Here is a 26,433-nt window from a genome sequence, read left to right on the forward strand (position 1 = left end):
ATATGATTCTATCATTATCAAAATCTAGAAGATTTCTGCCACCTTTTTGGATGCAGAGAAAACAATCCTAAGCAATTGCCTTTTTCATAATAATTTGAACTATATTTGGGACATAGGGATTCAATCTCTGGATCAATTGGAAGATCCTATAAGATTCTGGTTCTGTTTTTTTATCATCCAAAAGATTTTGGAGCATGAAATGCAAAGATCAAGAACTGAGATTACAGAGTGTTCCGAAGAGTGATGAATGTTGTTTCTACATGTTTACAAAACAAGCTCTATTTCATTGTATATTAATGTACCAAAATCAACACATTATAAGGTATATGGGGCAATCTATGTAAGGTCATCTTCGTCCAGTGGTTCTTGCTCGTCGGAAGCAGGGGTCTTCAGTGCACTCACATCACCTGTGGGCAGTTTCCTGGCAAGCCTGATGACCTGCACCCATTTCAGTTTATGATATGGCAAAGTCAAACAGGGCAGAATTAAAAAATCCAAGATATTTATATTTCAGTCCAATATTTTAGTGTTAATCAAGCAACAGGGTCAACTTGTCTCCTGAGTTTTTCAATATGTTATGTCATGCTAAATTCATGAGACAAAGCCAGATAATAATTTCAGTATCTTAAGATTTAAATCTATTTAAGCATTCAATAATCAGAAAAGCAAAATCATGCCCAAGCTCCATTGTATATAAAAGACAGATTTAACTGACAACATGCCTATATCTTTTAATCATACCTAGGTTAATACAAATTCAAATAAACAAAGGAGGCAAACAAAATATATATTACCATGTGATCAAGATTATTAACCGTGCTTGACTGAGAAAGCCGTTTAATTTCTTCAACGTCACCTTCTGTGTAAGCAGAAAAAAGTTTACTAGCAAAACGGCATTGATCACTTCTTGAAAAGGTGTCAACCCTATACAGAACCAAAAGCAAAAGGCCAATATTACGTGAGTTACAAACAGAGTTGCAGTAGCCCCCTCCAAATTTGGAAAATCAAAAGAATTCAATAGTTTTACTTACTGAGAGCAATCATTGTAGCATTTTTCTGCTTGTTTGATGTCATGAACATAGAGGTAAACAATTATTGCACTAAGATATGCCTGTATCAACAATGGTTGTAAAATTACTTCTCTTAAACATGAAACATAAAGTGATTAAAAAGAGTGAGTAATGCACAAAAGCAAGATGGACACCAAAAGATGTTTCCAAATGCAGATGCTAGTTAAGAACTTAAGATTAGTTGCACACAAACAAAAGCACAGATTCATTACAAGAGTAATCAAACAAACAAAGTTTTAAATGTACTTGCATACTAAAATGAAAGAGTGACAAAATTACTTTTCACAGTGGAATAGTATGGACTCGGGGAATATGTAAAAGGGCCACAAGGATGAAAGTTTCTGTAAAACAAGGATACAAGAATACAAGATGACTAATTATAAGCTTTCATGAGAGGAGAAATGCTAATTACTACAGATGCAACCAAAACTAGGCCTCTTTATCTAATGCAGCCACAGGGAAATGAAAGGGGAAGGGATAGAAAATACATATTACTAGTTGTAAGTTCTTTGTTTGAAGATGCTATTGCTCAAAATGAGAAAAAAATATCGAGTGAATTTTCATGCTTAGTACCTCATGTAGCACAGGCACTTCAACAAGGAAACCATTTCAATGTTGTCTTCATATCAAATACCAACACCTCTACACTAGTCCTGGATAATATATCTCATTAAATACATCCAACAAGAAATCCTTTCACACCTTGCATTGGCTATTGGTAGCATTGCACTTATCAGCAGCTAAGCCCCATCTCAACAGAAAAGCAGCAGCATCTGTGTACCTGTAAGAACCGCTCAAAGTGTATGATTAAACATATAGCGAAAAGCCACTCAAAGGCACACGATTTAGTACTTACTGGGAAAAAAAAAGACCATTTTCAAACCGCAAATCACTACTCTTTTCTAATAGATTTTAAACCTCGAACCAGAGTCTTCCAAAACCTTAGCCTCAATTAAGCCATAAGGAATAACAGTTAATTGCCTGATTATAAATGCTGTCAGAAAACAGCTACAACTGGATTCTACACAATCGGATCTGTTTGCCTAAATAATGTATTTCATCCTCTCAATCCACTAAAATGATAATAATCATAATTTGCATCATCCTCCCAATAACTAAAATGACAAATTGCCATAATTTAAATAACAAATGGGATGTATTTTGGGATCTTACTTCTCAAGTTTTATATAAACACTAGTGGCAGCACGATATAGATCAAAGGCCATTTGATCCTTGTCATCATCTTCAAGAAGAACACAAGCATCAGTGTAAAGTTGAATAGCTTCATCAGGAACAGAATCTTCCAGAGCTCTGTAATAAGGTTATCATTTCAAATAGTTAGCATTTCAAATATTCTCTAAAGCTGTAATCCCACCTCAAGCATATACAGACTAAAAGAGCAACTAAAAAAAACAACATATGGAAAAGAGGAAAAGAAAAGAAGAGAAACAGTTTCATTTCACACTGAAAACTCTCAACCAATAAAAACTTTTACTAGCGAAGAAAAGTTCAGGTAACGTCCTCTACATGTGTGTGTAGTTTCATAAAACAAAATTGTAAACTCTTTTATGAGAAAAATAAGATAACAAAGCTAATTATTAAACTGTTAACCATAAGAATACCTAAAGAAGTCAAGAGCCATGCATGTGGATGACCAATTCAATTAATTGCAGGTAAATTAATACTTTTGAATATTTCATATGAAGATTAAAAACCATCATTTAGATTGAGCCGTTGAAAATAATGGGATGATGGTTATGGGTAGAATTTTATGAAATTCTTCACATGTAACACTTTATATTGGTTACTGCAAATATGGGTGAATTTATTAACCCGAACAGGAAAGTATTTTTCATGGGAGCTCTGGGAACTGACAAGAATTTTGATCATGTGAATGTCAAGAGAATTTCTCCAAACATTGCAACTTTTAAGAAGAAAAAAAGAAGATTTGTAGCTGCAAAAAGCAAGAGTGAACCATGTGCTTACCGGGCCCCTTTCGCAAGAGCATCTGATGCAGGTTGTGATCTCCCACACACAACGTACAATTCAGATGCCCTTCTATAAAAATCAGCAACTTCATTCCATTTGCCCAACTCCTTTGCTAAAGCAGCAGCTGACTCCATATGCTTTGCAGCATCCCAGGGTCTGAGTTGGTTGTAAAGGATATAGCAAGAGTGCAGTTATTGAGATCATCAGACAAAATTAGACAACACCCGAAGGACAGAACATACTAATAAAAGAGAATGAGGATACGAAGAGATCAATTCTTGTCCTTTTGATGCTTTTTCCAATGCTTCCTTCGCTTTCTCATAATCCTTGGCAATCCTAAACCCATTAGCTACAACAAAACCAGATTTTAAGCTGAAATCCGCATCAACCATTGTAATTAAGGCTTACAGTTGCACAGAACATACATACCAGCTTGTTCATACAGAAGGGTAGCGCTTTTCCAATCTGCACTCCACCTTGTAAGACTGAGCCTCGTTCTAAGATAACAGAAATTAAAGGCATTCAGTAATTCAGAAGAGGAAAGTAATCAAATTTACTTTTCAAAAAGAAAAGACAAAGCTTGACTTCTTCTTCTTCTCTTCCCCATGAACAAACAAACAAAGCTTAAGCAATATCAAAATGCCGGCTGCAGAATTCCAGAATTTATTCATCACTCAATTCTTAGTATGCTCTTCTAGAGTTAGTATACCAACTTCATATGCAGATTACTGAAAGATTCAAAATTTATACAACTTCATCCAATTTCACACCGACCCAGAAAACAAAAATTGAAGTAAATGAATGCTCTTTTTCATTCTACCAATCAATTACTACCATAACTAATCGAAATCACTGGAAAATGTTTCTATGTGTTAAGAATTAACAGACAAACTTTGGGTCTTCTAAAGTGAATCAAATGCATAGACCTTCAGAATAATACCATATACGTTTATAAATAAATGATTGGATGTGAAAATAGATACTGACAGTTTATCGGCTTTGGCCATCAACTTGTTTGGATCGGAACCCGCCATGGCTGAACTTTGGGTGTAAGCTTTCTTCTCTTCTAGTTTTACAGCGCAGTTTGATTGCCCTTTTGGGCTGTTTTAGGCCTTCGTTTCCTTTAAGCTCGCTGCAATAGCCAATCTGCCTCCGTTTATATTTTTACTTTACTTTTTTACTTTTTTTTATTTTATCTTTTTACCTTTTCAAGCTTAAAAAACATGCAAAGAAACTTTTTTTATTTTTAAATATTTAAATTTAAAGAAAGATCCTATTAAAAAAAAATTATGAATAAGAATTTGTGAGTATTTTGTAATGTATAGGATAGAGATTAATTATTTGAAATGTATTTTGCCTTTTATCAACGATTCTTTTTTTAGTAGAGCTTATCTAACTTCAAATTCACCCCTAATTTAAACTGCAAACATGTTGAGATTTTTAGGCTGCATGCTATTGTCTTCAATTTTTGTTTATGATATTGGGTTATTTATGTTTTCAAACAATTAGCTTTTAGTGGGTTTTTAGGACATTCATCATGATCAATATGACAATGCCTACGCTACTCCTGCTTTGCAACTGATATGGTTGATGTTTTTTTTCTTCTAATTTGCTTTATTATTAAAAGGCTAATAGTCTAGTAAGGTTATAAACTTCAAAGTGGAGCACTTTTTTTGCTTGTTGAAAGGTTCTAAATTTGGAACCAACTCGTCGCGACTTGGTTGAAGAAGAACTCAAGTTTGATTTACATGAATTGTGGCGGTGTAGCTTTGTTGTTGGTTCATTACCGGCTGTAAAAGTATGTTTTAAAACCACAATTGACTCCGCAATCTACGTAGCCCCCTCCAGTAAAACTCAATGTAAGAGTGCCAGTTCCTATTAATTCTGGTGTGAAAGTCAAAAACAAAACTCTGTGCATGACTCAACTTTCAAGTATTAGGTTAAAGGTAGAAGTTGCATGAAGCCATGAACACACCAAACTACAACTCACTCTCTCTGTTCTGCCCTTATATTAAAAGCCCCAGCCTCCAATTACCATCATTCCACCATCGGTCACATTTTTCTCCGTTGATCTTAATATGGCCTTCTCTAATCTCACTACTTTCTTGTACTTGCTCTTCCTTGGTCCACTACTTTTCAGCTTTCATTTATGCTTGGCGTCTCGCCTCATGATGGATCTAAAGAAGCCATCAACGACCATGCAATTGGTATCTGACCCTTCATCACCCTTCAGCAACCCAATGAAGTCAACATTGCCATTTTTTCAAGATCTTCCAAACCCAGTTGAAAACATGAACACATTGCTCCCATTTCCTGGCTTTCCAACCATTCCCAAGATTCCTCCAATACCCAAATTCCCATTTATCCCAACCATGCCTTCAGTTAATCCTTTTCTTCCTCAACCACCAGTTCCTAAGAATTCAGAGTCTGTGATTTCAAGAAATGAGGCCAAAGCCTCCCCATGAAGTGGCCTTTTGTTAGCTTAGCTCATGCTGTTGTCTCAAATAGCTAGCAGTCTGCTTTTATTGATGATGTTTAGCTTTCATCATCTTGCTGGTAGCCATTGTAACAATAACAAATACAGTCATGATCTTTTTAGCTGTTTTCATTCAGTCATTGTTCCTCAACCACTCATATGAATTACTACAAGTTGACATCAGAAAAAGTTATCTTTTAATCTTTTTAGCTGTTTTCGTTCAGTCATTGTTCCTCAACCACTCATATGAATTAATACAAGTTGACATAAGAAAAAGTTATCTTTTAACTACTTGGCTACAACTGATCTGAAAGGTATAATTGTGTACTTGGAAGGAATAATGCAAAAGTTGCAAGGCTAATTGGATGGGGGAAATACTTTTCAATATTAATTCATTGCAAATTTAACATAGTCAAATAGCAGCACTCTAGCTAGCCCCAACTCAAGTGCAAATATGAAATGGTTGAATTGAAATTCTAGTTTGGACAAAAGTAACATTGGATTTAACTTTACTAGCAAATTATCGTCATATTAAGTTCCCTTAACAAGGAAATACATACTGAACTTTTAACATACTTATTGCTGAAACTTCCAAAGTACATAATAAAGCGTCTATAGTTTAACTTAGAAACTTATGCAGGAGGAGGTGAAAGGAAAGGGATATTGGGAATGTTGATAGGAGGGACTGGAATGTTAGGAAGTGGTGGGACTGAAGGTATTTTAGGAATTCCAAATGGAGGTGCAAATGGTAACTGTGGAATTGGAACACCAGGAATTTTGGGTGTAAATGGTATCTGTGGAATTGGAACACCAGGAGTTTGAGGCGCAAATGATATCTGTGGAATTGGAACGCCAGGAATATTAGGAAAAGGTGACAAAGTCTTCATCTGACCAAACTCCATTTTGGCCTTGCTTAACTGCTCCATCATCTCCCCTTTATTCAGATAATTTCCACTTTCTGTGGCTCTTCCAGTTTGCTCTTGAGCCTGTTTTGATATCCCTGCAGGGTGTTGGCGTGCCTCAACAAAAAGCACCCCAAGATTGGCTGCCATTATCAACACACTCAACAACATGCAAAACTGAACCAAACCCATTTTGAAAGTCACCTTTGGAGAAGAAATGAAGTTTGGTAAATGACAAACAGATTGATAGATGGGTTTTGAAGTTCAAAGCTTTAGTATTTATAAGCGCCAGAACCATTAGAAATTGCGAAATGAGTGCCATAACTCTGCCTAATCTCGTATGACCACTTATTGATAATTAAATGTGTGACATGACTTTACATCTCTCAATACACAAACGAACCAATTGAAAATGAACACATTTCTGCTCTGGAAAAAGAAAGAAAGCCATTATGGTGTTTGACTACGTAGATCCCGCGTGCCAAGAAGACAATGGTTTTCTTCATGTATGCTTCATTGCATGTGTCTAGAGTAGCATGCCAAAAAGGCTATGGTATTTGAGCAAAGCCATTAATCTTACCAGAGTTATTAGCTTTTGTTATATTCGAAACATTTCATTTATGTCACGATATGTCCAAGAATCCACATCCGTCTTCCGCATAGGTCCAACAAAAAGAATTGAGAGGAAATTTACCTTCGTTATTAAGTTTAACTGATATGCTGCATATTTTTCACTCATACAAAATCATGAGAGAGAGAGAGAGAGAGAGAGAGAGAGAGAGATCTTTAATGCTTCTGTAAAATTACCACTGTATCTACACAAAAGATGCTACAGGAGTTAACATGACCAAACATTTACAATACAATGAATGAAAAAATTGGTTAATCACATCTTGCAAGCAAAAAACGAAAACCAACCTAAGATAAATAAAGCAAACCAGCCTCAAGTTTTAGGTTTTAGTAGTATTATATGTGATTTTGACAATGACTGACAAAGGAATGTTGACAACATGACCTTGATTTCCAAATAGTCCAATCCTTCCATAGCTAGCAGTGGTGCTGTTTGCCGTAGAATTGAAGAATACACTTAAGACCTGTTTCTCCCCACTGGCAATGTAAAAATGAGCTGGAGACACCTTTACTGAAACTCCAAAAGGAGCACTCCAGCCAACACTATAAGTTTCATTTCCACCAACGTTCGTCACTGATCTGAGCACCGTTCTAGACTGTTTCAGTTTTGCTATTGTTATTGATGGCAAGTTCAGGTCAGCACCGGCAATGGTAGAATTATAAACCCAACAGCTCTCACCAGTGTAATTCAAAACCACAGGAGCTGATCCATTGATGCCACAAAGAAATGACATATAATTGTCATAACCTGCAAGAAGACAGCATGGTTTTCAGTCAAAATATACTATCAAACACAAAAATAATCACTTAAAATAAGAAACAGCTAGGAGTCTTTGTTTATGTTAACAAATAGAAAACAGAAAATATGCACATATACATATATAGAGTCCCCTTCAATTGAGGTTAATAGAAATTACACCTAGCAGTCTTTGTTTTAATCATAATCACACTAACAGAGAAGGCATCACAATTCCATATTTGATAAGATGATTGTTACAATCAGTAAAAGATTTCCACAAAAATAAGCGAAGTTCCAAGCATATGGGTCAGGTAGAGTAACTTACTGGAATAAAAAATCAATCCCGGATTCAGTGCCGCTGTAGCATTCACAAAACCACTGCCCATGTCAAAGGGTGTTGCTGGAGATTGGTTTTGATCTGGAAACGCATAAGCACGTTGAGCCATTATGGGCCCACCATTCTTGTCATATAGAGAAGCTGTTGTGGAAAGTGCAGATGCAATGGCTGAAGGACTGAAATTGGGGAACTTCTGCCTAACCAGTGCAGCAAGCCCAGCAATATGAGGAGCAGCCATGCTTGTCCCAGACATCATTGCAAAGTTCTCACCTGAAAGATAAATACGACATAGGGTTATATAATAATGCATGAAGAGGAAACAAAACTGTCATTTATGAACAAAAATACCAAAAAGTTATACTTGGAACTAAATCACTATTACCAAGTATGTGTATTTCTACCTTGAAATTCAACTGAGTCTGCACCAACCGAACTCCAAGCAGCCCATATAGAATTTCCAGGAGCTACCAAATTGGGTTTCATTATTTCTGCATCATCAAGAAAATTGTCTTCCGGATCTGGTCCTCGAGCAGAGTAATACATGATCTTTGGTGCAGAACTACTGTAGTTTGCTTTGAAACCTCCACAAATGGTTGCAAGTGCCCCAAATTTGACAATTCTCTTTGTCATGATATCTCTCTCCAAGGAATAATTGTAGTATTTGAGTAAAACCTGCCAAATATATCATAAAGCTTTATTAACTGCTGAGAAAGGGAGGGAGGGATAAGCCCTAATATGTGTCAGGGCATCAACTTCCCCTTAAACGATTAAACACTTTCAAACGATTAAAAGTTTTGAATGGTTGGGTAATGCTCTCTTGCCATACTAAATCCAGACCACACATTCAGGGAATAATCAACCTAATCAAAGTTCATACTCACAGTCTAGCAACACGTATGTATCTATATAGGTATACGTTCAGGCAATAATCAACCCAACACTTATGTATCTATATAGGTATATATGTATATATCAAATCGTCATCATATGGGATGATATTTATAATTTTGAAGAAGAAAACAATATACAACAAATTAATGAATGTGCATCCATAAACAGAAATTTGCATACCTTGGAATCCTCTGGGGATGGGATTATGATGCCAGGTATTTTCATTGGAGTTGGGTTAAGCTGAAAACCAATTACAAAAGCATCCATGTAGAAGACGACACCAACTGCACTTAGGTTTTTGGCTGTTTCCAGGGCGTGATTGACTGTGGAGATCCCAAGCACAAACCGGATTGAGTAGCTACAGATCAAGAGGTTCCCCTGGATCAAATCCTGATTGAACTTGCTTGAGTCTTGGCATTCACCCACATACATATCATCTGCCACTGTTGTGCCGTTGTTCAAAGCATGTACGGCAGAAATCAGCGTGTACATTGTATCATTCTCTGTTCCCGCTGTAGCAGAAACAGAAGTAATCAGAATTACTACCTAATCTAATTGGGTGCGTTCATGGTTCACATATAAGTGCAACGGCATGCACCAAGATATTGGCCATAGAAGATTGTCTACAAGGTAACAGATTTAGTAATGTCATACTTTGGAAGTGAACCAGCATGTCCATAAAAAATCAACTCTATCTAAAAGATCAGGAGTACAGTCATCCCATACAAGTTGCAATGACATACACCGAGATGCTAACCACGAAAAATGGATATGTAAGGATCAGACCAATCGGTGACATTTCTTGTGAGAAAGGAACCAGCATGTTCTTGAAAACTCAAGTCTACCTCAAAATTCATCTAGACATTCAATAGACATAACAAGCCAACGGAAAAAGGAACTCTCACATTAGAAAATCAGGAAAGAGGAAACAGTCAAGGTTAGGCAATGTGGAATTCTGTGAACATAGTCTCTTTTGACAATTCTCTAGCAAAAGTTATTGGACTGGAGTCATTGGATCTTTAATAATGATACGAAGACCCACATAACTTTCAGATCCAAATGTATCACCAGAAAAGATTCAATTGTAGATAAGGCAGCTTATAAACTATAATGGCCCTTGTTTCACTAAGAGTGATGATCCAGTTCGTATCACTTCAAAAGTTAATTCTGAGTCCAAAGTGTAAAGAGTCAGGACAGCAATTGTTGTTAAGACGATGCTGTATGAAAAATTTAAAGAGAAGTAGAGCAATCAATTCAGGAGACAAACTTACGTGCAAGTCCAACTCCTGGAATGGTGACATTGTTGCCAAGGATTATGGAGTTGCTGTAGACTCTGTCATGGGAGGCAGAGCCAACAGTGAATATCCATGGACTGAAGGAAGACATGCTCTTTGGTGATGGTCCGGTATTGCCCGCTGCTTGGACAACAAATATACCAGCCTTTACAGCTGATAGTAATGCCATGTCTATGGGATTGAAAAATGTTGCAACGCCGGGAGGACGCCTGTTGGGAGTGATTGATAAGCTTATTATGTCAACCCCATCCTGAGCAGCCTGGGAATGCATAATAAATCACCAAAATTAAATAAAGTGGCAAAGAATCTATATGGAACAAAAGGTATGGAAAAAACAGATTTTCTTATTGGTTTGAAACCCCAATAGAGACTCAGCTGTTTGGCAGAATATAGTTTGCAGAAATAGAACAAAAGGCATGTACCTGGTCTATGGCAGCAACAACATCAGCAGCAAAGCCTCCAAAGCCTTTGTACAGTGCCTTGTAAACAGCGATGCTGGAATAGATAGAGATGTAGTTAAAACATAAATACTCCCAATTGTTTATGTACTGGAGAAAGGTGGATTCAAAGAGGAAAGGGTTGTCACAGGTTCAAGGACTGAGTGAATTACTGATTAAAAGAATTTCAGACTTAGGTTAATTTTGTTTCTTACAAGTTGAAAGAAACTTATGTTAGGGAATTGCTCCTTTTTTATGCATCACATTCTACCAGAAACAACAAACACCACATCAATAGACAAAGTGACACTCAGATCTAGATTAATTACTGTGAACGAGGAGCCATCCCACTTGCATTTCCAAAATGATGCCCAGCAACAACCACTGGAATTCCATGGTTTCCTGCAGCAATGGAAGCAGTGTGCCTGTAAATTAAAATGAGATCCATCAAACGGTGTTAACAACATAAAGCAGACATAACTACATTGTCTTTCATAGCATTTTAAAAGGTACTAGACTGTCTTTCAAGTATCATAAAAGCAGCTAAACTAGCTTCTCTCAGATTGTAACTTGAGAGTCATATGAACATATCAAGTTTCCATCAATTTATTGGGTTATCACTTTTATTAAAATACTTTTTATTTTGCACGTTGAAGTAAATTGCATAATTTAAGTTCATTTGTGAAAGATGATTAACAATTAAGATATATTTCATTAAAATGAAAACATAGAAATCTATAACAGTTCCACAGAGACACATGATGCCTCTAACATGAATATCAGCGTCAAGCATGCAGGACCTCAAATAAAAGAAAAAGAAAAAGAAAAAAATATCATATGTCTCAGTGCTCTAATAATATCAGTTCTCTACCTGGCCAGGTAGAAAACAGAGATGGGCAAACTTGAGATGAGAAGGTCCTTAGGCGAATCTCAAGGTCAAAAATCCCCATATAAGACAGATTTTCATATTTAGTGTTTTTCATGTGTCTTTCTATAAAAGCACTAATGCTGCAAACTTGAAATTGAGATAAAATAACACAGATACAAAAGGCTTAGGGTACTTTCTCTCAGGGAAAGCAAGACAACTCACGTGCCATGGCCATCACCATCAAATGGAGAAGCAAAGTCCTGTGATGAATTGAAAACACCTCTGGTTATAGCAGATGCTGCAAAATGGCGGGCTCCAATAAGCTTCCTATTGCATGAACCAGATGGGAAATCCCGGGTAACCTCACAGATGCCAGAAAAATGTGCCGGAACTGGATATGGATGTTCAGATGTATTGTCAGCAAAACTACTGTGAGTTGGATCAATGCCAGTATCAATAAACCCAATGACCATCCCTTCTCCAGCTGATTCATATCCGCCTCCTTGGACCCACGCTCCTTGTGGCAAACCCAAAAACTGAGGAGTATGGGTGGTTGCAGTTCTAACAGAAAAGTCCAAAACCACATTTGCTACTTCTCTCCTCCTGGAAAGCTTATCAACCTACAAAATTCAACAATATCACCAAATTAGGAACTTATGATCAATTACACCTTTTCACATAGGCATAGGAAGATACTACAACACGCGGAAATGCCATGTTCCAAATTACTCAGAAATACAAGCAAATGTAAACATTCAAAAGTAATAATTGGATTATCACAATTCTATATAGCACCATAATTGTGGAATTTGACATAATAATGATTACTATATAATACCAGAATTTCACTGATGTTATACCTGATCTGGGGTAACAAGCACAGCAAATCCGTTAATCAAGTAATGGTAGCTGTACAGCTTCAGATATTTCTCCCCTCTCAACACCCTCCTCAATAGCGAATCATGAACTCGAGCAATATAAGAGCTATACCTCTTATCCGTTCTTGAAATATTTCTAAATCTAAAAAGAAAACATTAAAATCAATTAAGTTTAAGGTCCTAATAATGCAATGAGGAATGATTAAGGGAGGGGAAAGAAAAAGAAAACCAATCAACATCATGAATAAATAACTTTTAGCACGCTGGAGACTTTACCACCCATACCTGAAGAGTTTACCCAATTGTTGGGTATGATGAAGGCGGAAAAGGGACAATATGATAACCACAAGTTTCCACATGTTCATAAGAGACAAATTGTACAGACAGTGTATGAAAAATGGGCAACAGGGGACCCCATGAGCGAGAGATCCATGCAAGGAGTGTAAAAGGAAATTACCACTAATATTTACTCTAGAATTCAAGTTATTCTATGGTAAAGGGAAAGTAAGACCCAAACTATCCCACAATGCAAGTATCCAAATTGATTTCTCCACATGAGGAAACGAAACTTCAATACTACTGCTCGGATCATAATTGAAAACCAGCTTCAAGGGATCAAATAAAACATAGAAAATTAAAAGCAAAGTAATTTCAGAGAGTAAGAAAATCTTTGAAAATGAAGAGTAAAATAGTACCTGTGTTTGTGAATGTTCAACCTCTCAGAAGCGCCGCCATGTCTGATACCATTACTGTTCATTCTCAACTCAGCTTCGTAATGAGCAGCAGGAACTTCTCTAAGAGTGACAATATACACAGCCGTGAAGTTATCAGAATCATCATCTTGACAGAACGAGCTCATAAACATCCCCAAAAAAAGTAACACCATTAAGTGCACCCCATAAATTCTGCCCATTTTAGACCTAAAGCACAAGAAGATCAAAATCCCAAGAAAGAACACTCCCCAGATGAACAAAAAGACCTTTGGGCACAAGTCTTTAACAACCCATGTCCTCCATTTTCCAAAGCAAACTTCTTTCTTGGAACAATTTGCAGAATGTGGAGTGCAGCTGAGTGAAGAACCACAAAACCAGAGAACCTTTTCTGGATGTGATAATTGGTGTGAATGGAAACTGCACAATACACATGAAGCCTCCCCAGATAAGAAGTGATCTGACCGAGAAAGCAGAGCTCTTTTCGGTGAAAAAAGGAACCCTTTTGTATACTTTTGTTTGTGCGTACACAAGAAACTGGAGTACACTAAAGACGAGAGAGAGAGAGAGGGAGAGGGAGTAGTAGTAGCTGGAGCATAGAGAATCTGTGGACACTTTATTGGATGCTGTGTATTTAAACGTATATTTATGCAAAGGGTCTTCCACGGCCACGGCATTCGAACGTTTTATTTTGTTTGTATTATATCATCCACTGTTGGACTTGGATGGTTTTCTTAACACATTATATTTCATGTATCATTTTCCAGCCAAATCCAAAAATCCGTCTGCAACCCAACTTCAAATCATCCCTTTTTTGTTTTCTTATTTGCACACATAGATAATCATTTCTTAACATTTATACAACAACATGATTTTTGCTATTGTTATTGATTGGCATGTAATACATGTATTTGTAGGAAACTGCAAATACCAGTTTCCAGTTATCTGCTTGTAAAAATATGTATATATCTCCACATACTTTTCGATTTATCTAATTGGAAATGATGGTAGCTTGATGGTGTTTTGACGGGGCAGGTCAACATTAATCTTTTGTCTTGGCCCTTTTTCTCTGCAGTTGTCTACTTGCTCCAACGTTCTAATTTTTTAAGACCACCCGTGACACAGCACAAGTAGAGAGAGAAGATGCGAGGAGAGAGAGGGTTTAAGTTTTGGACCTTCTGGTCTGATGGGTGGGGGTGTTGTGGGACGGTGGTGTATTGAGTACACTATATATGAGTGCGCATGTGAAAAAGGCCAGATTTTGAGTGCAGGTTCTATTTCTATTGGATTCTAATACCGTTTCTGCAATTGGGTGATCTCATGATTTTCCTAAGCTTTTCTGGTCAATATATTTCTATGTGCCTTCCTCATATGGTAGGCCATACACATGATGCATCCATTTTCCGGTGTACACTTTTAAGAACATGATTTTATTTAATAGTCGTTGGGAGTTCTTGGTATGCTCTGCTGTGCCAAAAGAACCTGATTCTTCAATCATTAGGATCACTCTTTTTGAGTCCAATTGATGGCCTTCTCCATGTGACAATACCAAAAGGAAAAGGGGAAGAAGAAAAAAAAACCTGTTTACCACCGTTGGTCCTTGACTGATTCCATCTATTTGGAAGAAAAAGGTGATGATAATGTTTGAGCGCAAAGACTGGTGTCCATCTCTAAGCTTGGTCTGTCTTTTTCATTCTATGTATACACATTCAGTGAAAAGTTGAGCAGAAACACTTGAGATTTGCTTTGATGCAATTCAATTGGGTTTACAGATAGGTACATTACAACATTTTGATGAATGTGCCTTTAATTTGAATTTTGTTATGAACGTTGAGGTGTTTAACTGTACATTTTCTCTTTTGCATGTTATATCAATGTTATAGCCCAAAAGGACGAGTAAATCTCTCATTCATTTAGCTGAACCATGAACTTGTAATTAAATAAGACACATAATTAGTTGTATGAATGAAGTCTAATCTAACCAAGTGGGTGTGGATTTTGGTCTATGTTCAGTTGATTGAAACATAGTTTCAGTTCTCGTAATTTAGTGAAAGTCACTTTAGTAGTAGAGCATTTGTCTCATATTTTGGTAGAGCTCGATGTTGTCTTATTCCTTTCCGGACAAAAATTTAAAAGAAAAGCACTTAACTGCACACTTAAGAGCAGCTACCCCTGCACTCTTGTGTTCGAATCCCATCCCTCTCTCCCAGTATCACTTGTATCAAAAACTGAAAAAGAGAGAAAAGTAGACATGGGCCTAGGCTTGGCCATTGACTAACAGTTGATCTTGGACTCTTGGTTCAGGCCCAAAGGCTTGGTGGAAATCAGCTTGGGTTTTGATTCATGAGGGTGTCCCCATATTCATTTGCCCAAAGCCCACCAATCCCTTATGGGCTGCGGTCCCATAGATCCAGTGGTGCTGATTGCTGAAGATGAAGTGGCGGTTTGAGGTTGAAGGTGACATATCCCAACTGCTTCAGAGTTTTAGAGCACAAATTGAGAGTTGGTTTATCCGTTATCCGTTATAGTGAGACTGTCAGAGGAAGAGTGAGGATGGCACTGGCATCCATAGCCATAGCATCATCAAATCCCCTGTACTCTTCTCTAACTTTACCAACTTCCAGAGGAAGAGGAGGAGGCGGCAGCACAAGGAGAAGAAGGACCCATTGTCTAAAGATTACTGGGTCCAGTCTCGCTGGTGGCTCCGCTCTTTTCCAAGCAGCGCACCACACTGTGTGTGTTTATAATTTGATGTTTTTTTTAATTATGTTTATTTTCCTTGCATGTTTACAGATATTATGAGCGTAAATGTTGATGCGTTCTGCACTTTCTCATCATTTGCACATTGCAATATGTGAAGGACTTCAGCTTAAAAAATCTGTTTTGATTGGTTTTCATCATGATTCTTTCTTCTTATTCTTACCTTTTTTAGTATTCTAGAGCATAACATAGAGAAGTCAGTTTCTTTTACTTAATTTTCTCAACAACTTGATGGAGGGCAAATTGATGTTAGAAACAAATTTCTTGAAATTAGTAAAAGGAGAAAGAGCCATATAAGATGAAAATGGAAGAAACAAAGGTGAATTATTAAATGAGTGAGTGTGTGAGCTATTATATTCACTTTCTTTGCTAAAATGGTGAATAATTAAAGGCAATTGTAGCATATATGTTGATTTTAGGGTATGTCTCTTCTAGGATTTCGTTGCTCTGTATTTCATCATATGTGCATTTGAGTGGAAAAAGGAGGCATCTTTCGTCAGTTTGGGTCACTAAGGTTAAGTATGGTTTGGTAGTTTAGTAAGAAAGAAACATGAAAATCAAAATTGAAGGGAATATGAAAGGCTGACATAGCAGTATAAAGGTACATAAAAAATTTGACAATAATAATAATGGTATATTACTTTCTTGCTTTTATAAGTTGTATGATTGTTATATGTAGGAACTAATTCAAGGAATATTCATACTTGACTTTCTAGGTGGATACATACATTAAAAGTGGTATGGTTATTGGGTTGGGGTCTGGCCAAGCTTCTGATATGGCCATACAGTATATAGGTCTGCAACTTGGTGCAGGTGCTCTAAAAGATATAGTGGGGATACCAATGTAAGTAACCTGATTAAGAATTCATAGTTCTTTTAAAATAAAAATAAAAATGCTTCTGATTTCTTGGCTCCTTCCAAAGTTCTTAAGATCCCTAAAGTAAGTATGGAAAGAAGTGATGTCTTCGAATCATGTAACTGAATCTTTCTCCTCAGCTCCATCAACTGGTGAAACTGAGGCAAATTGGAAAAACTTGTGTTTGTAGAGTCGGGCTTCATGTCCAATGAAGGGTTGTGAGCCAAAGCATTACACTTTCTTTTCCTTTCCTCTTTGTTTTTTCATAAAGGAATTTACTTTGGATTTATGCAGGTCCATAGCATGTGCAAGTGAGGCGGCAAAGGCAGGAATTCCATTGGGTCACTATGAGTATTGTTCTCAAGTGTGCACACATTCTAAACATAAGAAAGTTTCCTTTTCATTTGGGGTTTTCGAGTATTATATATTTGGAGAAAGCACACCACTAATTGATGTCCATGCATTTGGTTTTGACTGGAATCAAAGAATTCTGATATATATCAGGATATGAGAACTAAAAAGATATGTCAGCTAGTTGTAAAGATATTCTTAGACACTTTCTTGACAATGCACAATGCATCACTCTCAATGTGATCACGGAAGATTAAAAAATTTAACCTTAGTAGAATATCATTTTAACTTGCTCCTTTGTAGATTGATTTTGCATTTGATGATGCTGATATTATAGAAGAAGGAACACTTATATCTGTCATTGGGCGAACAAGAAATCAGGGAGAGGAGTCCATAATCCAAGAGAAGGTCAGTCACGATACTGTTGCCTGTCCTGTTTATATGAACTGTTAGAACTCAAGCAATAGCATGGCAAATTTCTCAACCCATGAAAAAATGAGTCTGCAATATTGTAATTTTTTTTTCACGACCATCCAAGTTGCATAATTTGATATGTTAAACCTATGTTTATTAATATGAAGCACTTACTGGAAAATTTTCTTTTTCTTTTCTCCTGCAGTCTATACTAAACGCAGCCAATAAGCTTGTGTTCATGATCACAGAAAACCAGTACAAAAGTGGTCCGGATGGTTCTATTCCAGTTTTAGTGAATTCTGTAAGAAGCGATATTCATTGCTTGTTTTAATTAAGTTAACCATCAAGTTCCATAGTAAGAGAAAGGTTGTCTGAACATCCAAATTAAATTTCAGCTCAACTGGATGCAAGCTGCTGAAGAGATTGATGACCTTTTTTTAGGTGATGCAGAGGTCTGCTTTCTCGTCATACCATTAAGTAGTTCTTTTGTTTGCATTCCTCATCAATTATATGTTAGTTTATCATACGAAAGCAAGAACATCTCATTGTTTTCTCTCAGTGAAAAAGTGATTGCATCTTTTTGTTTGTTTAATATGAAAGAAGCAAACAAAACTTAACAATTAAAAATTGTTAATAAGAAAGAAGGAGCTAGTACATAAATTAACCTGTATTACTGATTCAGTCGTCTTTCCTAATGATATTTTCCCTTTGTCACTTCTGAAGGTATGGAGGAGACCATCAATTGGGATCGCGGGTCCTAAGGGGGGTGACTTCCCACTAGTCACCAAAGAAGGCCATAATGTTCTTGATGTCATATTTACATCTCCAATACTAAGCCTCAGTAGGTCTTACAGTCTCCATCATTTCTTGTTTTAATATATGCTTCCACACTTGAAAATAAGTTTTCATGTCTTCGTGAACTTAAATTGTAGATGAAGTATCGAAGAGCCTTGATGAAGTTGATGGGGTCATAGACCATGGAATCATTTCCAAGTTCCCGTTAAGTTTTTTGTTCCCTTGTAAACTCTTTCATGCTTTTACAGATATGCTACTACATATTGCTTTATATATAAAGTTTATAAACCAGGGAGTATCTTTTACAAGAAGAAGCACAGTGCTTGTAATTGGTTAGGTCTTGGTGATGGTTTTGATAATAGATGATTTAGGCAATTCTAATTAACTGTTTCTGGAGATTGAGAGTTTTGGGAGAAGGTATATGAATGGATTCAACTGTATTAACTTCCACAGTTACTCCTTGTGAGTCCATTTGGGCGTCTCAACATTCTTATTCAGTTGTTCCATTGTTTTTGTTCACAAACAGAGATTCCATATCTACCTTACAAAAATAATTTCTTGGTTCTTCCTTAAGTTTCATTTCTTAAAATGTTTACCAGGTAGGATAAACCACTAATTTTGTTGTCTTACTTGTGGTGAACTACAGATGCACAGCAGTAATTGCTTCAGAAAGTGGGCTGTCTGTTGTTGATAATCTGCCAAAGAATGCTGTAAAGGAACCCTAATAGCAAGAGCCTGCATTGCACTCTTACATGATCATTCGGTATTGTTTCTGCACATAAGCCCGCATTGCATACAGAACACATTTTTATATTTTTGCATTGCCATACGATGGTGTAGTACGCATATTACTTGTATCCATTCTACTTACGTATATAGCACATGCAAGGCAGTGCTGGTGGCAGTCCATGTAGCATACCACATTATAGAGATTTGTTTTATTTGATGAAAAGTTTGGCACTTGAGTTGGACAAACATGACCACCCTGAATTTTAGGCAACTGGGGGAAGTAGTAGTTGATAAGTTGAGCAGATGCAAACAAAGGAAAGTCCTGCCGAAAAATTACAATATAAATGTATCTGATATATACTCATGTAAGTTAATTTTTCGGCTTATATAATGGAATTTGTTTCACTAGGCAATACTGTTTTTTGTGCTTGAGTAGATTAAGACATTATGTTTGAACCAAGAAACAAGTTAAGAATTCTTCAGTCCATTCCATTTATATGGTTTAAAAGTTTGACTGTTCACAGAGAGAGAGAGAGAGAGAGTGAGAGAGAGGATTGACAGTCACCCAACTTATGTTTCTATAGAATGGTTCCCTTCCCTAACACTGTAAATTGGTGGAAGTGGGTACCTGTGTTAAACGCATGATTCTCTTTCTGGGTCAACATATGTAAGCTTGGACAGGTCATAGTTGTACCAAACTCAAAGTAAAGCCAAAATCATTAAAAGACAACATGTTACATAGACGTGGGTGGTTGGTTGTCGCTTAGGCCGTGCTTTTCGTACGTAATTTCCAGGACAGGGAGCTAGACTAGTGTAGCAGCTATCTTTCACCAGCTATCTTTCACCAGTCTAATAGAATAGTTTATTAAATTAGACACATATTTTTCCTCTCAAACAAAACCATCATTTTCATCAATTATATGGCAGTCGTTGACAACTGTTAATGTTAACGAAAAACACTCGAAGAATCAAAATATAAGAAAAAGAAACTATTCGTGTTAAGACGAAGTGCAATAATAAATGAATGTTTCTTTATAACTATATGTTTTTTTAATTTTTACAAGTGATATTAAGGGAGAAAGGTTTTATCACACACAATGTCAAAGCGTCAGGAGGGTTCGAACTTGAAACTGCTAATCTGCAAGTTAAGACAATTTTTCACCGAAGTAGACTTTTAAGTGTAGTTTATTAACCGCAGTATGGGTTTTCGATGAACTTGAAAAATAGTTTGGGTCACATCTTCTCAATTAATATTTAATGTTGGATGTGAGCGAATGGCACACCAAGGTTGAAAATTCCAAGTCTCGTCTGGTGCGGCCAAATTCTTTCAAACCAGGCACACCAGTTGGACCAAATTAATCGCCTCACATGCGCCCAAATTTCAATAGTCTCTCAACCCCAGCTTTGCCGGTCTGGTCCGGTTGTGTGTGACTGTAGACTTTATAAAAATAATTTAAAGTGAACAAATTGAAATTTGGTGCTAAATTTTATGAAGTCAACCCTATTTAGTGAAAATTCACTCCATCTCATGAAAAGTTTGGCCACTCCAACCCAAAAAAAGCCAATCAATATTTTTTTAACTATTTTATTAAGAATGGTGATTCCCTCACTCCAATTTTATCCACTTACACTCTATTTTTAGCTTCATTTATAAAAAGTCTAGTAGTTGATCAATCTAAGTGGTTGGTTCGGGCGTTTAAAGCTACAAAATTTTGAATACAACTGATGAATGATCACATGCAATTATAGATATTAGATATATGACCAGTCTTGGTTTAGACTTATATGATTTTCTTTACATTACAATACTTACTAGATTGAATTATTGGTATGATTGCATATCAAATGAATCTCTCTCGTTCAATGAATAAAACTTTATAAGTTGGAAGTTGTATATTTGCCACATTATATCAACAGTTAACAACCGTACATAACGTATATGACTGTAACTAGCAATGCATGGTGAAAATCTAAAAAAACTACTGCTATGATATGAGTATAAGACTAAATTATCCAGTGAAATATTTTTAATTCATCTTATGATGACTAAAATATTTGTATAAAGTTGGTGATTGTGATTGGAAACATGAATCTTGGTGGTAGGTAGCTAGCTAGGCAGTGATCTGAGATCGAAGCAAAATTACTTTGGTCCTTGCCTGCCTTCCTGCATGACAAGATAACATGCTACTTAAGATCTCCATGTATTAAATAGGTGGTCTTAATTATGATTTAGCCAATATTAAATTAATTATTGTTCTTAGTTGCTTGCTGCCTCCCTGCTGGTGCGAACGAGGATTGAGATGCATGATGCATGTGACATTACACATGGAAATGATTTATCATGATTCGTGAATCTTCTTTCAAGGTTAGAAAGACAACTAAATTTAATAAACATCGGCAGCTCAAGTTTAATTAACATTTATTTTAATCTTTTTTTGGGTTAATTATTCAAGTCCGGATCTACTATATTAATTAAGTGCATAGTAGTTTTAATTTTTCTACAAGGATTATTTCTTTAGGCTATGTGTTGATGTCACATGTCAATGTTCTTTTATGATAAATATAATATTATGTTGTCAAATTATCAATCTAGATTTTTGGACCGTGAATTTAAATAAGAATACACTATGATACAAACTTATGATTCCAACAATACAATATGTGTCACCCATTGCTCTTATGATCCATTTATAATTCATAATTTAATTTAAAAATTAGTGGGGGAATTAATGTTATTTTACTTAGTAATTTCCTCTTGGTCCTTAATTGTTAAATAAAATATTATGAGACAAAAACTTATAAGAAGTTGGTCTACTCTATTTATTGTCAATTAATTTTAGAGTGGAACCTCAGCTTCCTTCGATCAGTTCCAGTTGGATTAGTTGATGACTTGAAGGTAGCTCAACAATATCAAACACAATGCTTCTTCTTTCTCTCTCTCTTTCTTTCTCAAAGAATTAAATTTTTCGCATTCGGTTCTTATAGTCAAATTATTGCCACATTCGATGCCACAGATTTTTATTTTTATTTTTATTTGAGTGGATTGAGACAGCCCTAGTGATAATTATTTGATAACAAAAATAATTGACCTAATCAACAAATTGAATATCCTTAAACTAATGTCACTAGATTTTTTATTATTATTTTATAAAATTGTTTTAATCACATCTTTCTAGTTCATATTTTTCTCATCTATGCAACTATATATATACTCTATTTTTGTTTATCAAGTTGTACTGGTAATAAATGTCAACTTGTCCGCAGACAGATAATTGGCCGGTGTGGTACCTGGAAAATGATAGAACACAACACAACCCCTAACGTCTGCTTACTTTTAACCCCTCAAATGCCATCTTTCAAGTTTGTTCACCTTACATTATTTTTCATGACTCAATCAATGCATCTATACATGTTTTTTTTTGATACACGTGATATTTTGAGAGACTCGAACTTGTATACTTGGATTGAGTATGCTTGGGTAAATAATGTTAACCACTTGAACTACAAATCACTTGTTCAATGCATATACTTCGATCTGACATTTTTTAAGGGTGCCAACGCCTTCCAATTCGGTTCATCGTATTTTCTACGAAAGTCAACTATAATATGCTAATATTCCAGTGGCTGCTTGACCAAAATTATCTTATGTAATTATTTCGCGTATTTGGTCAATTAAAGACCTCTGAAATGGTACGTACTTTTGCATCCTTTAAAAAAAAAATAAAAAAAATAAAACTATGTCATCTTTAGTGGCCAGTCCAAGACGTTATTTATATTTATTCACAGGCTGCATACTTTGACTATATAAATATTGTCAAGCTCACTGTCACTGACTCTAATCTGGTTTTACGAAGTTGGAATATTTCGCCGCGCACATGTCATCTGAAAACAAAAGTTCAAAATAAATTAAACGTTCCATCATAAAACAAAAAAAAAGAAAAAAAAAAAGAATGAGGTGGTTGTTGAGACCTGGGCATCAAATTGTGTTCAACATGGAGTATACATATGCTGCATTACATGGCTCAAACCAATTGACATTTCATACATCGAGTGGATAGATGTAGAACAAAAATTAAACCGATGATGTTTTAGTTTTGATTTTAACATGTTCGTTAGTAGGCTGAGTGACCAATAATTGAATAATATTCCTAGTATAGTTCGGCAAAAGACAGCCACTACAAATACCAAAGACCCTGATGTTTTAATCTTAATTAATTTTATGGTGTTCCGTCGCTTTTCATTGAGAAAAATGAGCTCTTTAAAATAGGTGAATCAAACTTGGCTGCAGCCTGCACGGCACTCAAACTTTGAGGATTTGTGGTTTTGTTTATTATTATTTATAGACCGTTTAACACCCCAAAAAATTTATAAAGTATACAGTAAATCAACCAGATTAATTAAAATCAAACGTGTGAATCCAAATCCTTTGAATTGTGAATGGAGCCAAGAATCTTGCAATATGGACCATGTCATAGCTAATGTCTTTCCTGTGAGTTTCTCAAAATTGCATAATTTCATGCCGATTTGATGTACAGTGAATGTAATAATCAAGATTTGAAATCAGAAATGACATTGCATTATGTGATTTTAAAGTAACCACTCAAATCTTTTGACTGGATCTCGAACCTATTTGGCAACGTTCAAATTATACTCATAATCAAGTGGTTAAAATTCTAGCCCGTTTGGTAAGCTAGACTGGACTAGATAGTTTCAATTCAAAGTATGTCTCGGACTAGATATGTTCCTTGGATCCAAGTCGAAGCCAGTCGTCCGTCCTAAGAATATAAGAATCTTAAAAAACATATAAACATCTTTAAAAAGTTTCAATCTGAACTAACCTTAGACTTCCAAATATAATTTAAAGATTTATATTGTACATGAAAAAATGTCCCTACCATAGATTTTCATAGATTTTTAGGAAACCCTCCTTTAGAAGTAATGTACATATTTATTGAGAATATTAGTTTTCAATTTTATAGTGCTAACCAGATTCTAATATTTGTCACAATTCATCATGATGTGCACAATTAGCCAATTTAAAAAAAGCTAGTAAACTTGGCACGATGTGTTTGGAGAAAGTCCAGACTTTTTCTCTGAAATGATGGCGACTTGGTTGGTGAGAAGTCCGCACATAAGTGGCGCATAAGACGAAGACTTGGCATCTAGGAGCAGGTCATGCGTTGGTAAATATTATTGAATTCTTTTAACAATTCTAAAACTCAGTATTTAGCTAAACAACCCAACAGATTGTATTAAAAATCAGAATATCTTGCGGAATTTGTAGTTGAATGTTCAAAGTTGACGACTTTTAGGCGTGCCAATAATATTGCAGCATATTGGACTTAGGCTCTGGCCCTTTATAAACCCAACATTCCAAGCTTTCTGAACATCACTACTTCGCTAACTCCAACCCATCATCATATCAAACAGTTTGAGGGTTGAGATTGAGAGCACAAAACCATGGAGACCCTTTACCTTGCCTTGTCTTTGGGTGCTGCTTTTTTAGCCTTTATCATCTTTGCATTCAAAGGCAAATCAGATGATGGCAAGAACCTTCCACCAGGGAGCATGGGGTGGCCTATTGTGGGTGAAACTCTGGAGTTTCTGTTTGGGAAGCCAGAAATCTTTGTGTCCAAGAGGATGAGGAGGTACTCCCCTGAAATCTTCAAGACCAAGATTCTTGGAGAGAAAACTGCCGTTATTTGTGGTCCTAATGGACACAAATTTCTGTTTTCTAATGAGCAGAAGTACTTCACAGCTTTTCGACCACATTCCATGCAAAAGATGTTTCGTTCGTATAAGGCTCCTGCAGCAGCTGCTGCTGCTGCTGCTCCTCCAGCAGTAGCACAACCTGCTCGTGACGAAGAAGCCAAAGTGTTGAGGTCACCGGGGTTTTTGAAGCCGGAAGCATTGGTAAGGTACTTGGGGGTAATGGATTCTATCACCCAAGCACAGATGAAGGCCTATTGGGAAGGCAAAGATGAGGTAGAGGTGTACCCTCTGGCCAAGACCCTCACTCTAGGCCTTGCCTGCAGATTCTTCTTGGGCATAGATGAGCCAGACAGAATTGCAAGGTTTGTGAGCAATTTCGATGATGTGACTGTTGGGATGCATTCACTTATTCTGAATTTCCCGGGAACGACATTCTACAAAGCAACCAAAGCAGCCGATGAACTTCGAAGGGAGTTGAAGATTGTGATTCAGGAGAAGAAGGCTGCAATGGCATCAGGAGCTCCCATGCATGACATATTGTCACATATGATTGTGGCAAGTGACCCAACTGGCAAACACATGCCAGAGGCTGAGGTTGCTGATAAGATCATGGGTTTGCTGACAGCAGGATACAGCACTGTGGCTACTGCCATGACTTTCTTCATGAAATATGTTGGAGAGAGGCCAGACATTTATGCCAAAGTCCTAGCTGGTAATAATCACCTCAACTTTACCTTACTAATTGATTTTCAATAATTGAAATTGGAGCTTTGGTTATTTTTTGGTGCTTAATTTGATTTGTCATGTAAAAACCAGAACACAAGGAGATTGCAGACTCAAAGAAGCCTGGACAATTTTTGGAGTGGGATGACATCAACAAGATGAAGTACTCATGGAATGTATTGTATGAAGTGATGAGATTCACACCACCACTTCAGGGGACATTCAGAGAAGCCTTGACTGATTTCACCTATGCTGGTTACACCATCCCAAAGGGCTGGAAGGTAAATATGTCACCTATGCTGTTAAAAAATTTACTGCTGTGAAAAACTTGTTCACTTTTTGTCTGCCTTATTAGCTTTTGGATTGAAACTAAAATCTTAAATATTATTTCTTATGCAGGTGTATTGGACTGTAAGTACAACAAACATGGACCCAAAGTACTTTCCCAACCCAGAAAAGTTTGACCCCTCAAGATATGATGACTTGAATGCATTCCCAGCTTTCACATTTGTTCCATTTGGAGGAGGACCAAGAATGTGTCCTGGCAAAGAGTATGCAAGGCTTGCAATTCTCACTTTTGTTCACAATGTGGTGATGAGGTTCAAATGGGAAGTATTGTTCCCTAAGGAAAAGATCACTGGCGACATGATGCCTACCCCAGAGAAAGGACTTCCAGTTCGCCTTGTACGTCACTAGACATCCATCTGTTATGAAATTTTCTGTGTATTGAAATACTGTTCTTATTTGTTTCCCTTCAGGTAATGATGCAATGATTTGATCATTACCTCATAACTAAATGAGTAACCCTTTTTTTATTTGTATATTTGGAAGTTCATTAGAAGAGATAATAATAAATATACATTTTGGGAGA

The 26,433-nt window shown here is 36.4% G+C and overlaps 5 protein-coding genes across 8 annotated transcripts; 2 read left to right on the forward strand and 3 right to left on the reverse strand.

The window, feature by feature from the left end:
* Nucleotides 1-195: 195 nt before the first annotated feature.
* Nucleotides 196-4,205, reverse strand: GSNAP (gamma-soluble NSF attachment protein). Its single transcript, XM_008227478.3, has 9 exons — nt 4,047-4,205; nt 3,489-3,556; nt 3,324-3,408; nt 3,057-3,215; nt 2,244-2,381; nt 1,773-1,851; nt 1,032-1,111; nt 795-924; nt 196-438 (listed from the first exon to the last, which is right to left on the reverse strand). Exons 1-9 carry the CDS (start codon nt 4,091-4,093, stop codon nt 337-339), a joined length of 888 nt encoding a protein of 295 aa, XP_008225700.2. The 5' UTR covers nt 4,094-4,205; the 3' UTR covers nt 196-336.
* A 1,810-nt stretch (nt 4,206-6,015) lies between these two features.
* On the reverse strand, nt 6,016-6,682 carry LOC103325322 (uncharacterized). The gene has a single exon (XM_008227479.2). The coding sequence runs from the start codon at nt 6,627-6,629 to the stop codon at nt 6,168-6,170; it is 462 nt and encodes a 153-aa protein (XP_008225701.2). The 5' UTR covers nt 6,630-6,682; the 3' UTR covers nt 6,016-6,167.
* Nucleotides 6,683-7,218: 536 nt separating this feature from the next.
* Nucleotides 7,219-13,835, reverse strand: LOC103325323 (Subtilase family protein). Of its 2 annotated transcripts, none has more exons than XM_008227480.2 (10): nt 13,208-13,835; nt 12,495-12,654; nt 11,857-12,254; nt 11,096-11,191; nt 10,752-10,824; nt 10,306-10,588; nt 9,215-9,546; nt 8,545-8,815; nt 8,132-8,413; nt 7,219-7,815 (listed from the first exon to the last, which is right to left on the reverse strand). In XM_008227480.2, the coding sequence occupies exons 1-10, from the start codon at nt 13,423-13,425 to the stop codon at nt 7,388-7,390; spliced, it is 2,541 nt and encodes an 846-aa protein (XP_008225702.2). In that variant the 5' UTR covers nt 13,426-13,835; the 3' UTR covers nt 7,219-7,387. The 2 variants fall into 2 exon arrangements, with proteins under 2 accessions (XP_008225702.2, XP_088904253.1); XM_089048127.1 differs by lacking the exon at nt 13,208-13,835 and adding an exon at nt 12,798-12,955.
* Nucleotides 13,836-15,685: 1,850 nt separating this feature from the next.
* On the forward strand, nt 15,686-19,540 carry LOC103325324 (NagB/RpiA/CoA transferase-like superfamily protein). Of its 2 annotated transcripts, XM_008227481.2 has the most exons (9): nt 15,688-15,955; nt 16,699-16,826; nt 17,133-17,202; nt 17,493-17,597; nt 17,809-17,904; nt 17,999-18,055; nt 18,327-18,444; nt 18,536-18,602; nt 19,045-19,540. In XM_008227481.2, the coding sequence occupies exons 1-9, from the start codon at nt 15,776-15,778 to the stop codon at nt 19,121-19,123; spliced, it is 900 nt and encodes a 299-aa protein (XP_008225703.2). In that variant the 5' UTR covers nt 15,688-15,775; the 3' UTR covers nt 19,124-19,540. The 2 variants fall into 2 exon arrangements, with proteins under 2 accessions (XP_016648616.2, XP_008225703.2); XM_016793130.2 differs by lacking the exon at nt 16,699-16,826 and having other exon boundaries at nt 15,686-15,957.
* A 4,962-nt stretch (nt 19,541-24,502) lies between these two features.
* On the forward strand, nt 24,503-26,433 carry LOC103325325 (beta-amyrin 28-monooxygenase-like). 2 transcript variants are annotated; one of them, XM_089048526.1, is made up of 3 exons: nt 24,503-25,548; nt 25,653-25,843; nt 25,962-26,433. In XM_089048526.1, the coding sequence occupies exons 1-3, from the start codon at nt 24,588-24,590 to the stop codon at nt 26,256-26,258; spliced, it is 1,449 nt and encodes a 482-aa protein (XP_088904652.1). In that variant the 5' UTR covers nt 24,503-24,587; the 3' UTR covers nt 26,259-26,433. The 2 variants fall into 2 exon arrangements, with proteins under 2 accessions (XP_088904652.1, XP_008225705.2); XM_008227483.3 differs by having other exon boundaries at nt 24,505-25,551; nt 25,656-25,843.

This window comes from Prunus mume, linkage group LG3, assembly GCF_029339155.1.
Source record: "Prunus mume cultivar Tortuosa linkage group LG3, ASM2933915v1, whole genome shotgun sequence".
Lineage (NCBI taxonomy): Eukaryota > Viridiplantae > Streptophyta > Magnoliopsida > Rosales > Rosaceae > Prunus > Prunus mume.

Excerpts from the sequence above, each read along its gene's own strand:
- GSNAP (XM_008227478.3), bottom strand. The coding sequence starts at position 4,093 with ATGGCGGGTTCCGATCCAAACAAGTTGATGGCCAAAGCCGATAAACT. Across the intron at positions 3,409-3,488 it reads CCTTCTGTATGAACAAGCTG|CTAATGGGTTTAGGATTGCC; the intron begins GTATGTATGTTC and ends GTTTTGTTGTAG. Across the intron at positions 2,382-3,056 it reads GCTCTTGCGAAAGGGGCCCG|AGCTCTGGAAGATTCTGTTC; the intron begins GTAAGCACATGG and ends ACCTTATTACAG.
- LOC103325322 (XM_008227479.2), bottom strand. The coding sequence starts at position 6,629 with ATGGGTTTGGTTCAGTTTTGCATGTTGTTGAGTGTGTTGATAATGGCA.
- LOC103325323 (XM_008227480.2), bottom strand. The coding sequence starts at position 13,425 with ATGGGCAGAATTTATGGGGTGCACTTAATGGTGTTACTTTTTTTGGGG. Across the intron at positions 8,816-9,214 it reads CATCCCCAGAGGATTCCAAG|GTTTTACTCAAATACTACAA; the intron begins GTATGCAAATTT and ends TATATTTGGCAG. Across the intron at positions 8,414-8,544 it reads AGACTCAGTTGAATTTCAAG|GTGAGAACTTTGCAATGATG; the intron begins GTAGAAATACAC and ends TTTATCTTTCAG.
- LOC103325324 (XM_008227481.2), top strand. The coding sequence starts at position 15,776 with ATGGCACTGGCATCCATAGCCATAGCATCATCAAATCCCCTGTACTCT. Across the intron at positions 17,598-17,808 it reads AGTCCATAATCCAAGAGAAG|TCTATACTAAACGCAGCCAA; the intron begins GTCAGTCACGAT and ends TTTCTCCTGCAG. Across the intron at positions 18,056-18,326 it reads TTTTTTTAGGTGATGCAGAG|GTATGGAGGAGACCATCAAT; the intron begins GTCTGCTTTCTC and ends TCACTTCTGAAG.
- LOC103325325 (XM_089048526.1), top strand. The coding sequence starts at position 24,588 with ATGGAGACCCTTTACCTTGCCTTGTCTTTGGGTGCTGCTTTTTTAGCC. Across the intron at positions 25,549-25,652 it reads CATTTATGCCAAAGTCCTAG|CAGAACACAAGGAGATTGCA; the intron begins CTGGTAATAATC and ends TCATGTAAAAAC. Across the intron at positions 25,844-25,961 it reads CCATCCCAAAGGGCTGGAAG|GTGTATTGGACTGTAAGTAC; the intron begins GTAAATATGTCA and ends TTTCTTATGCAG.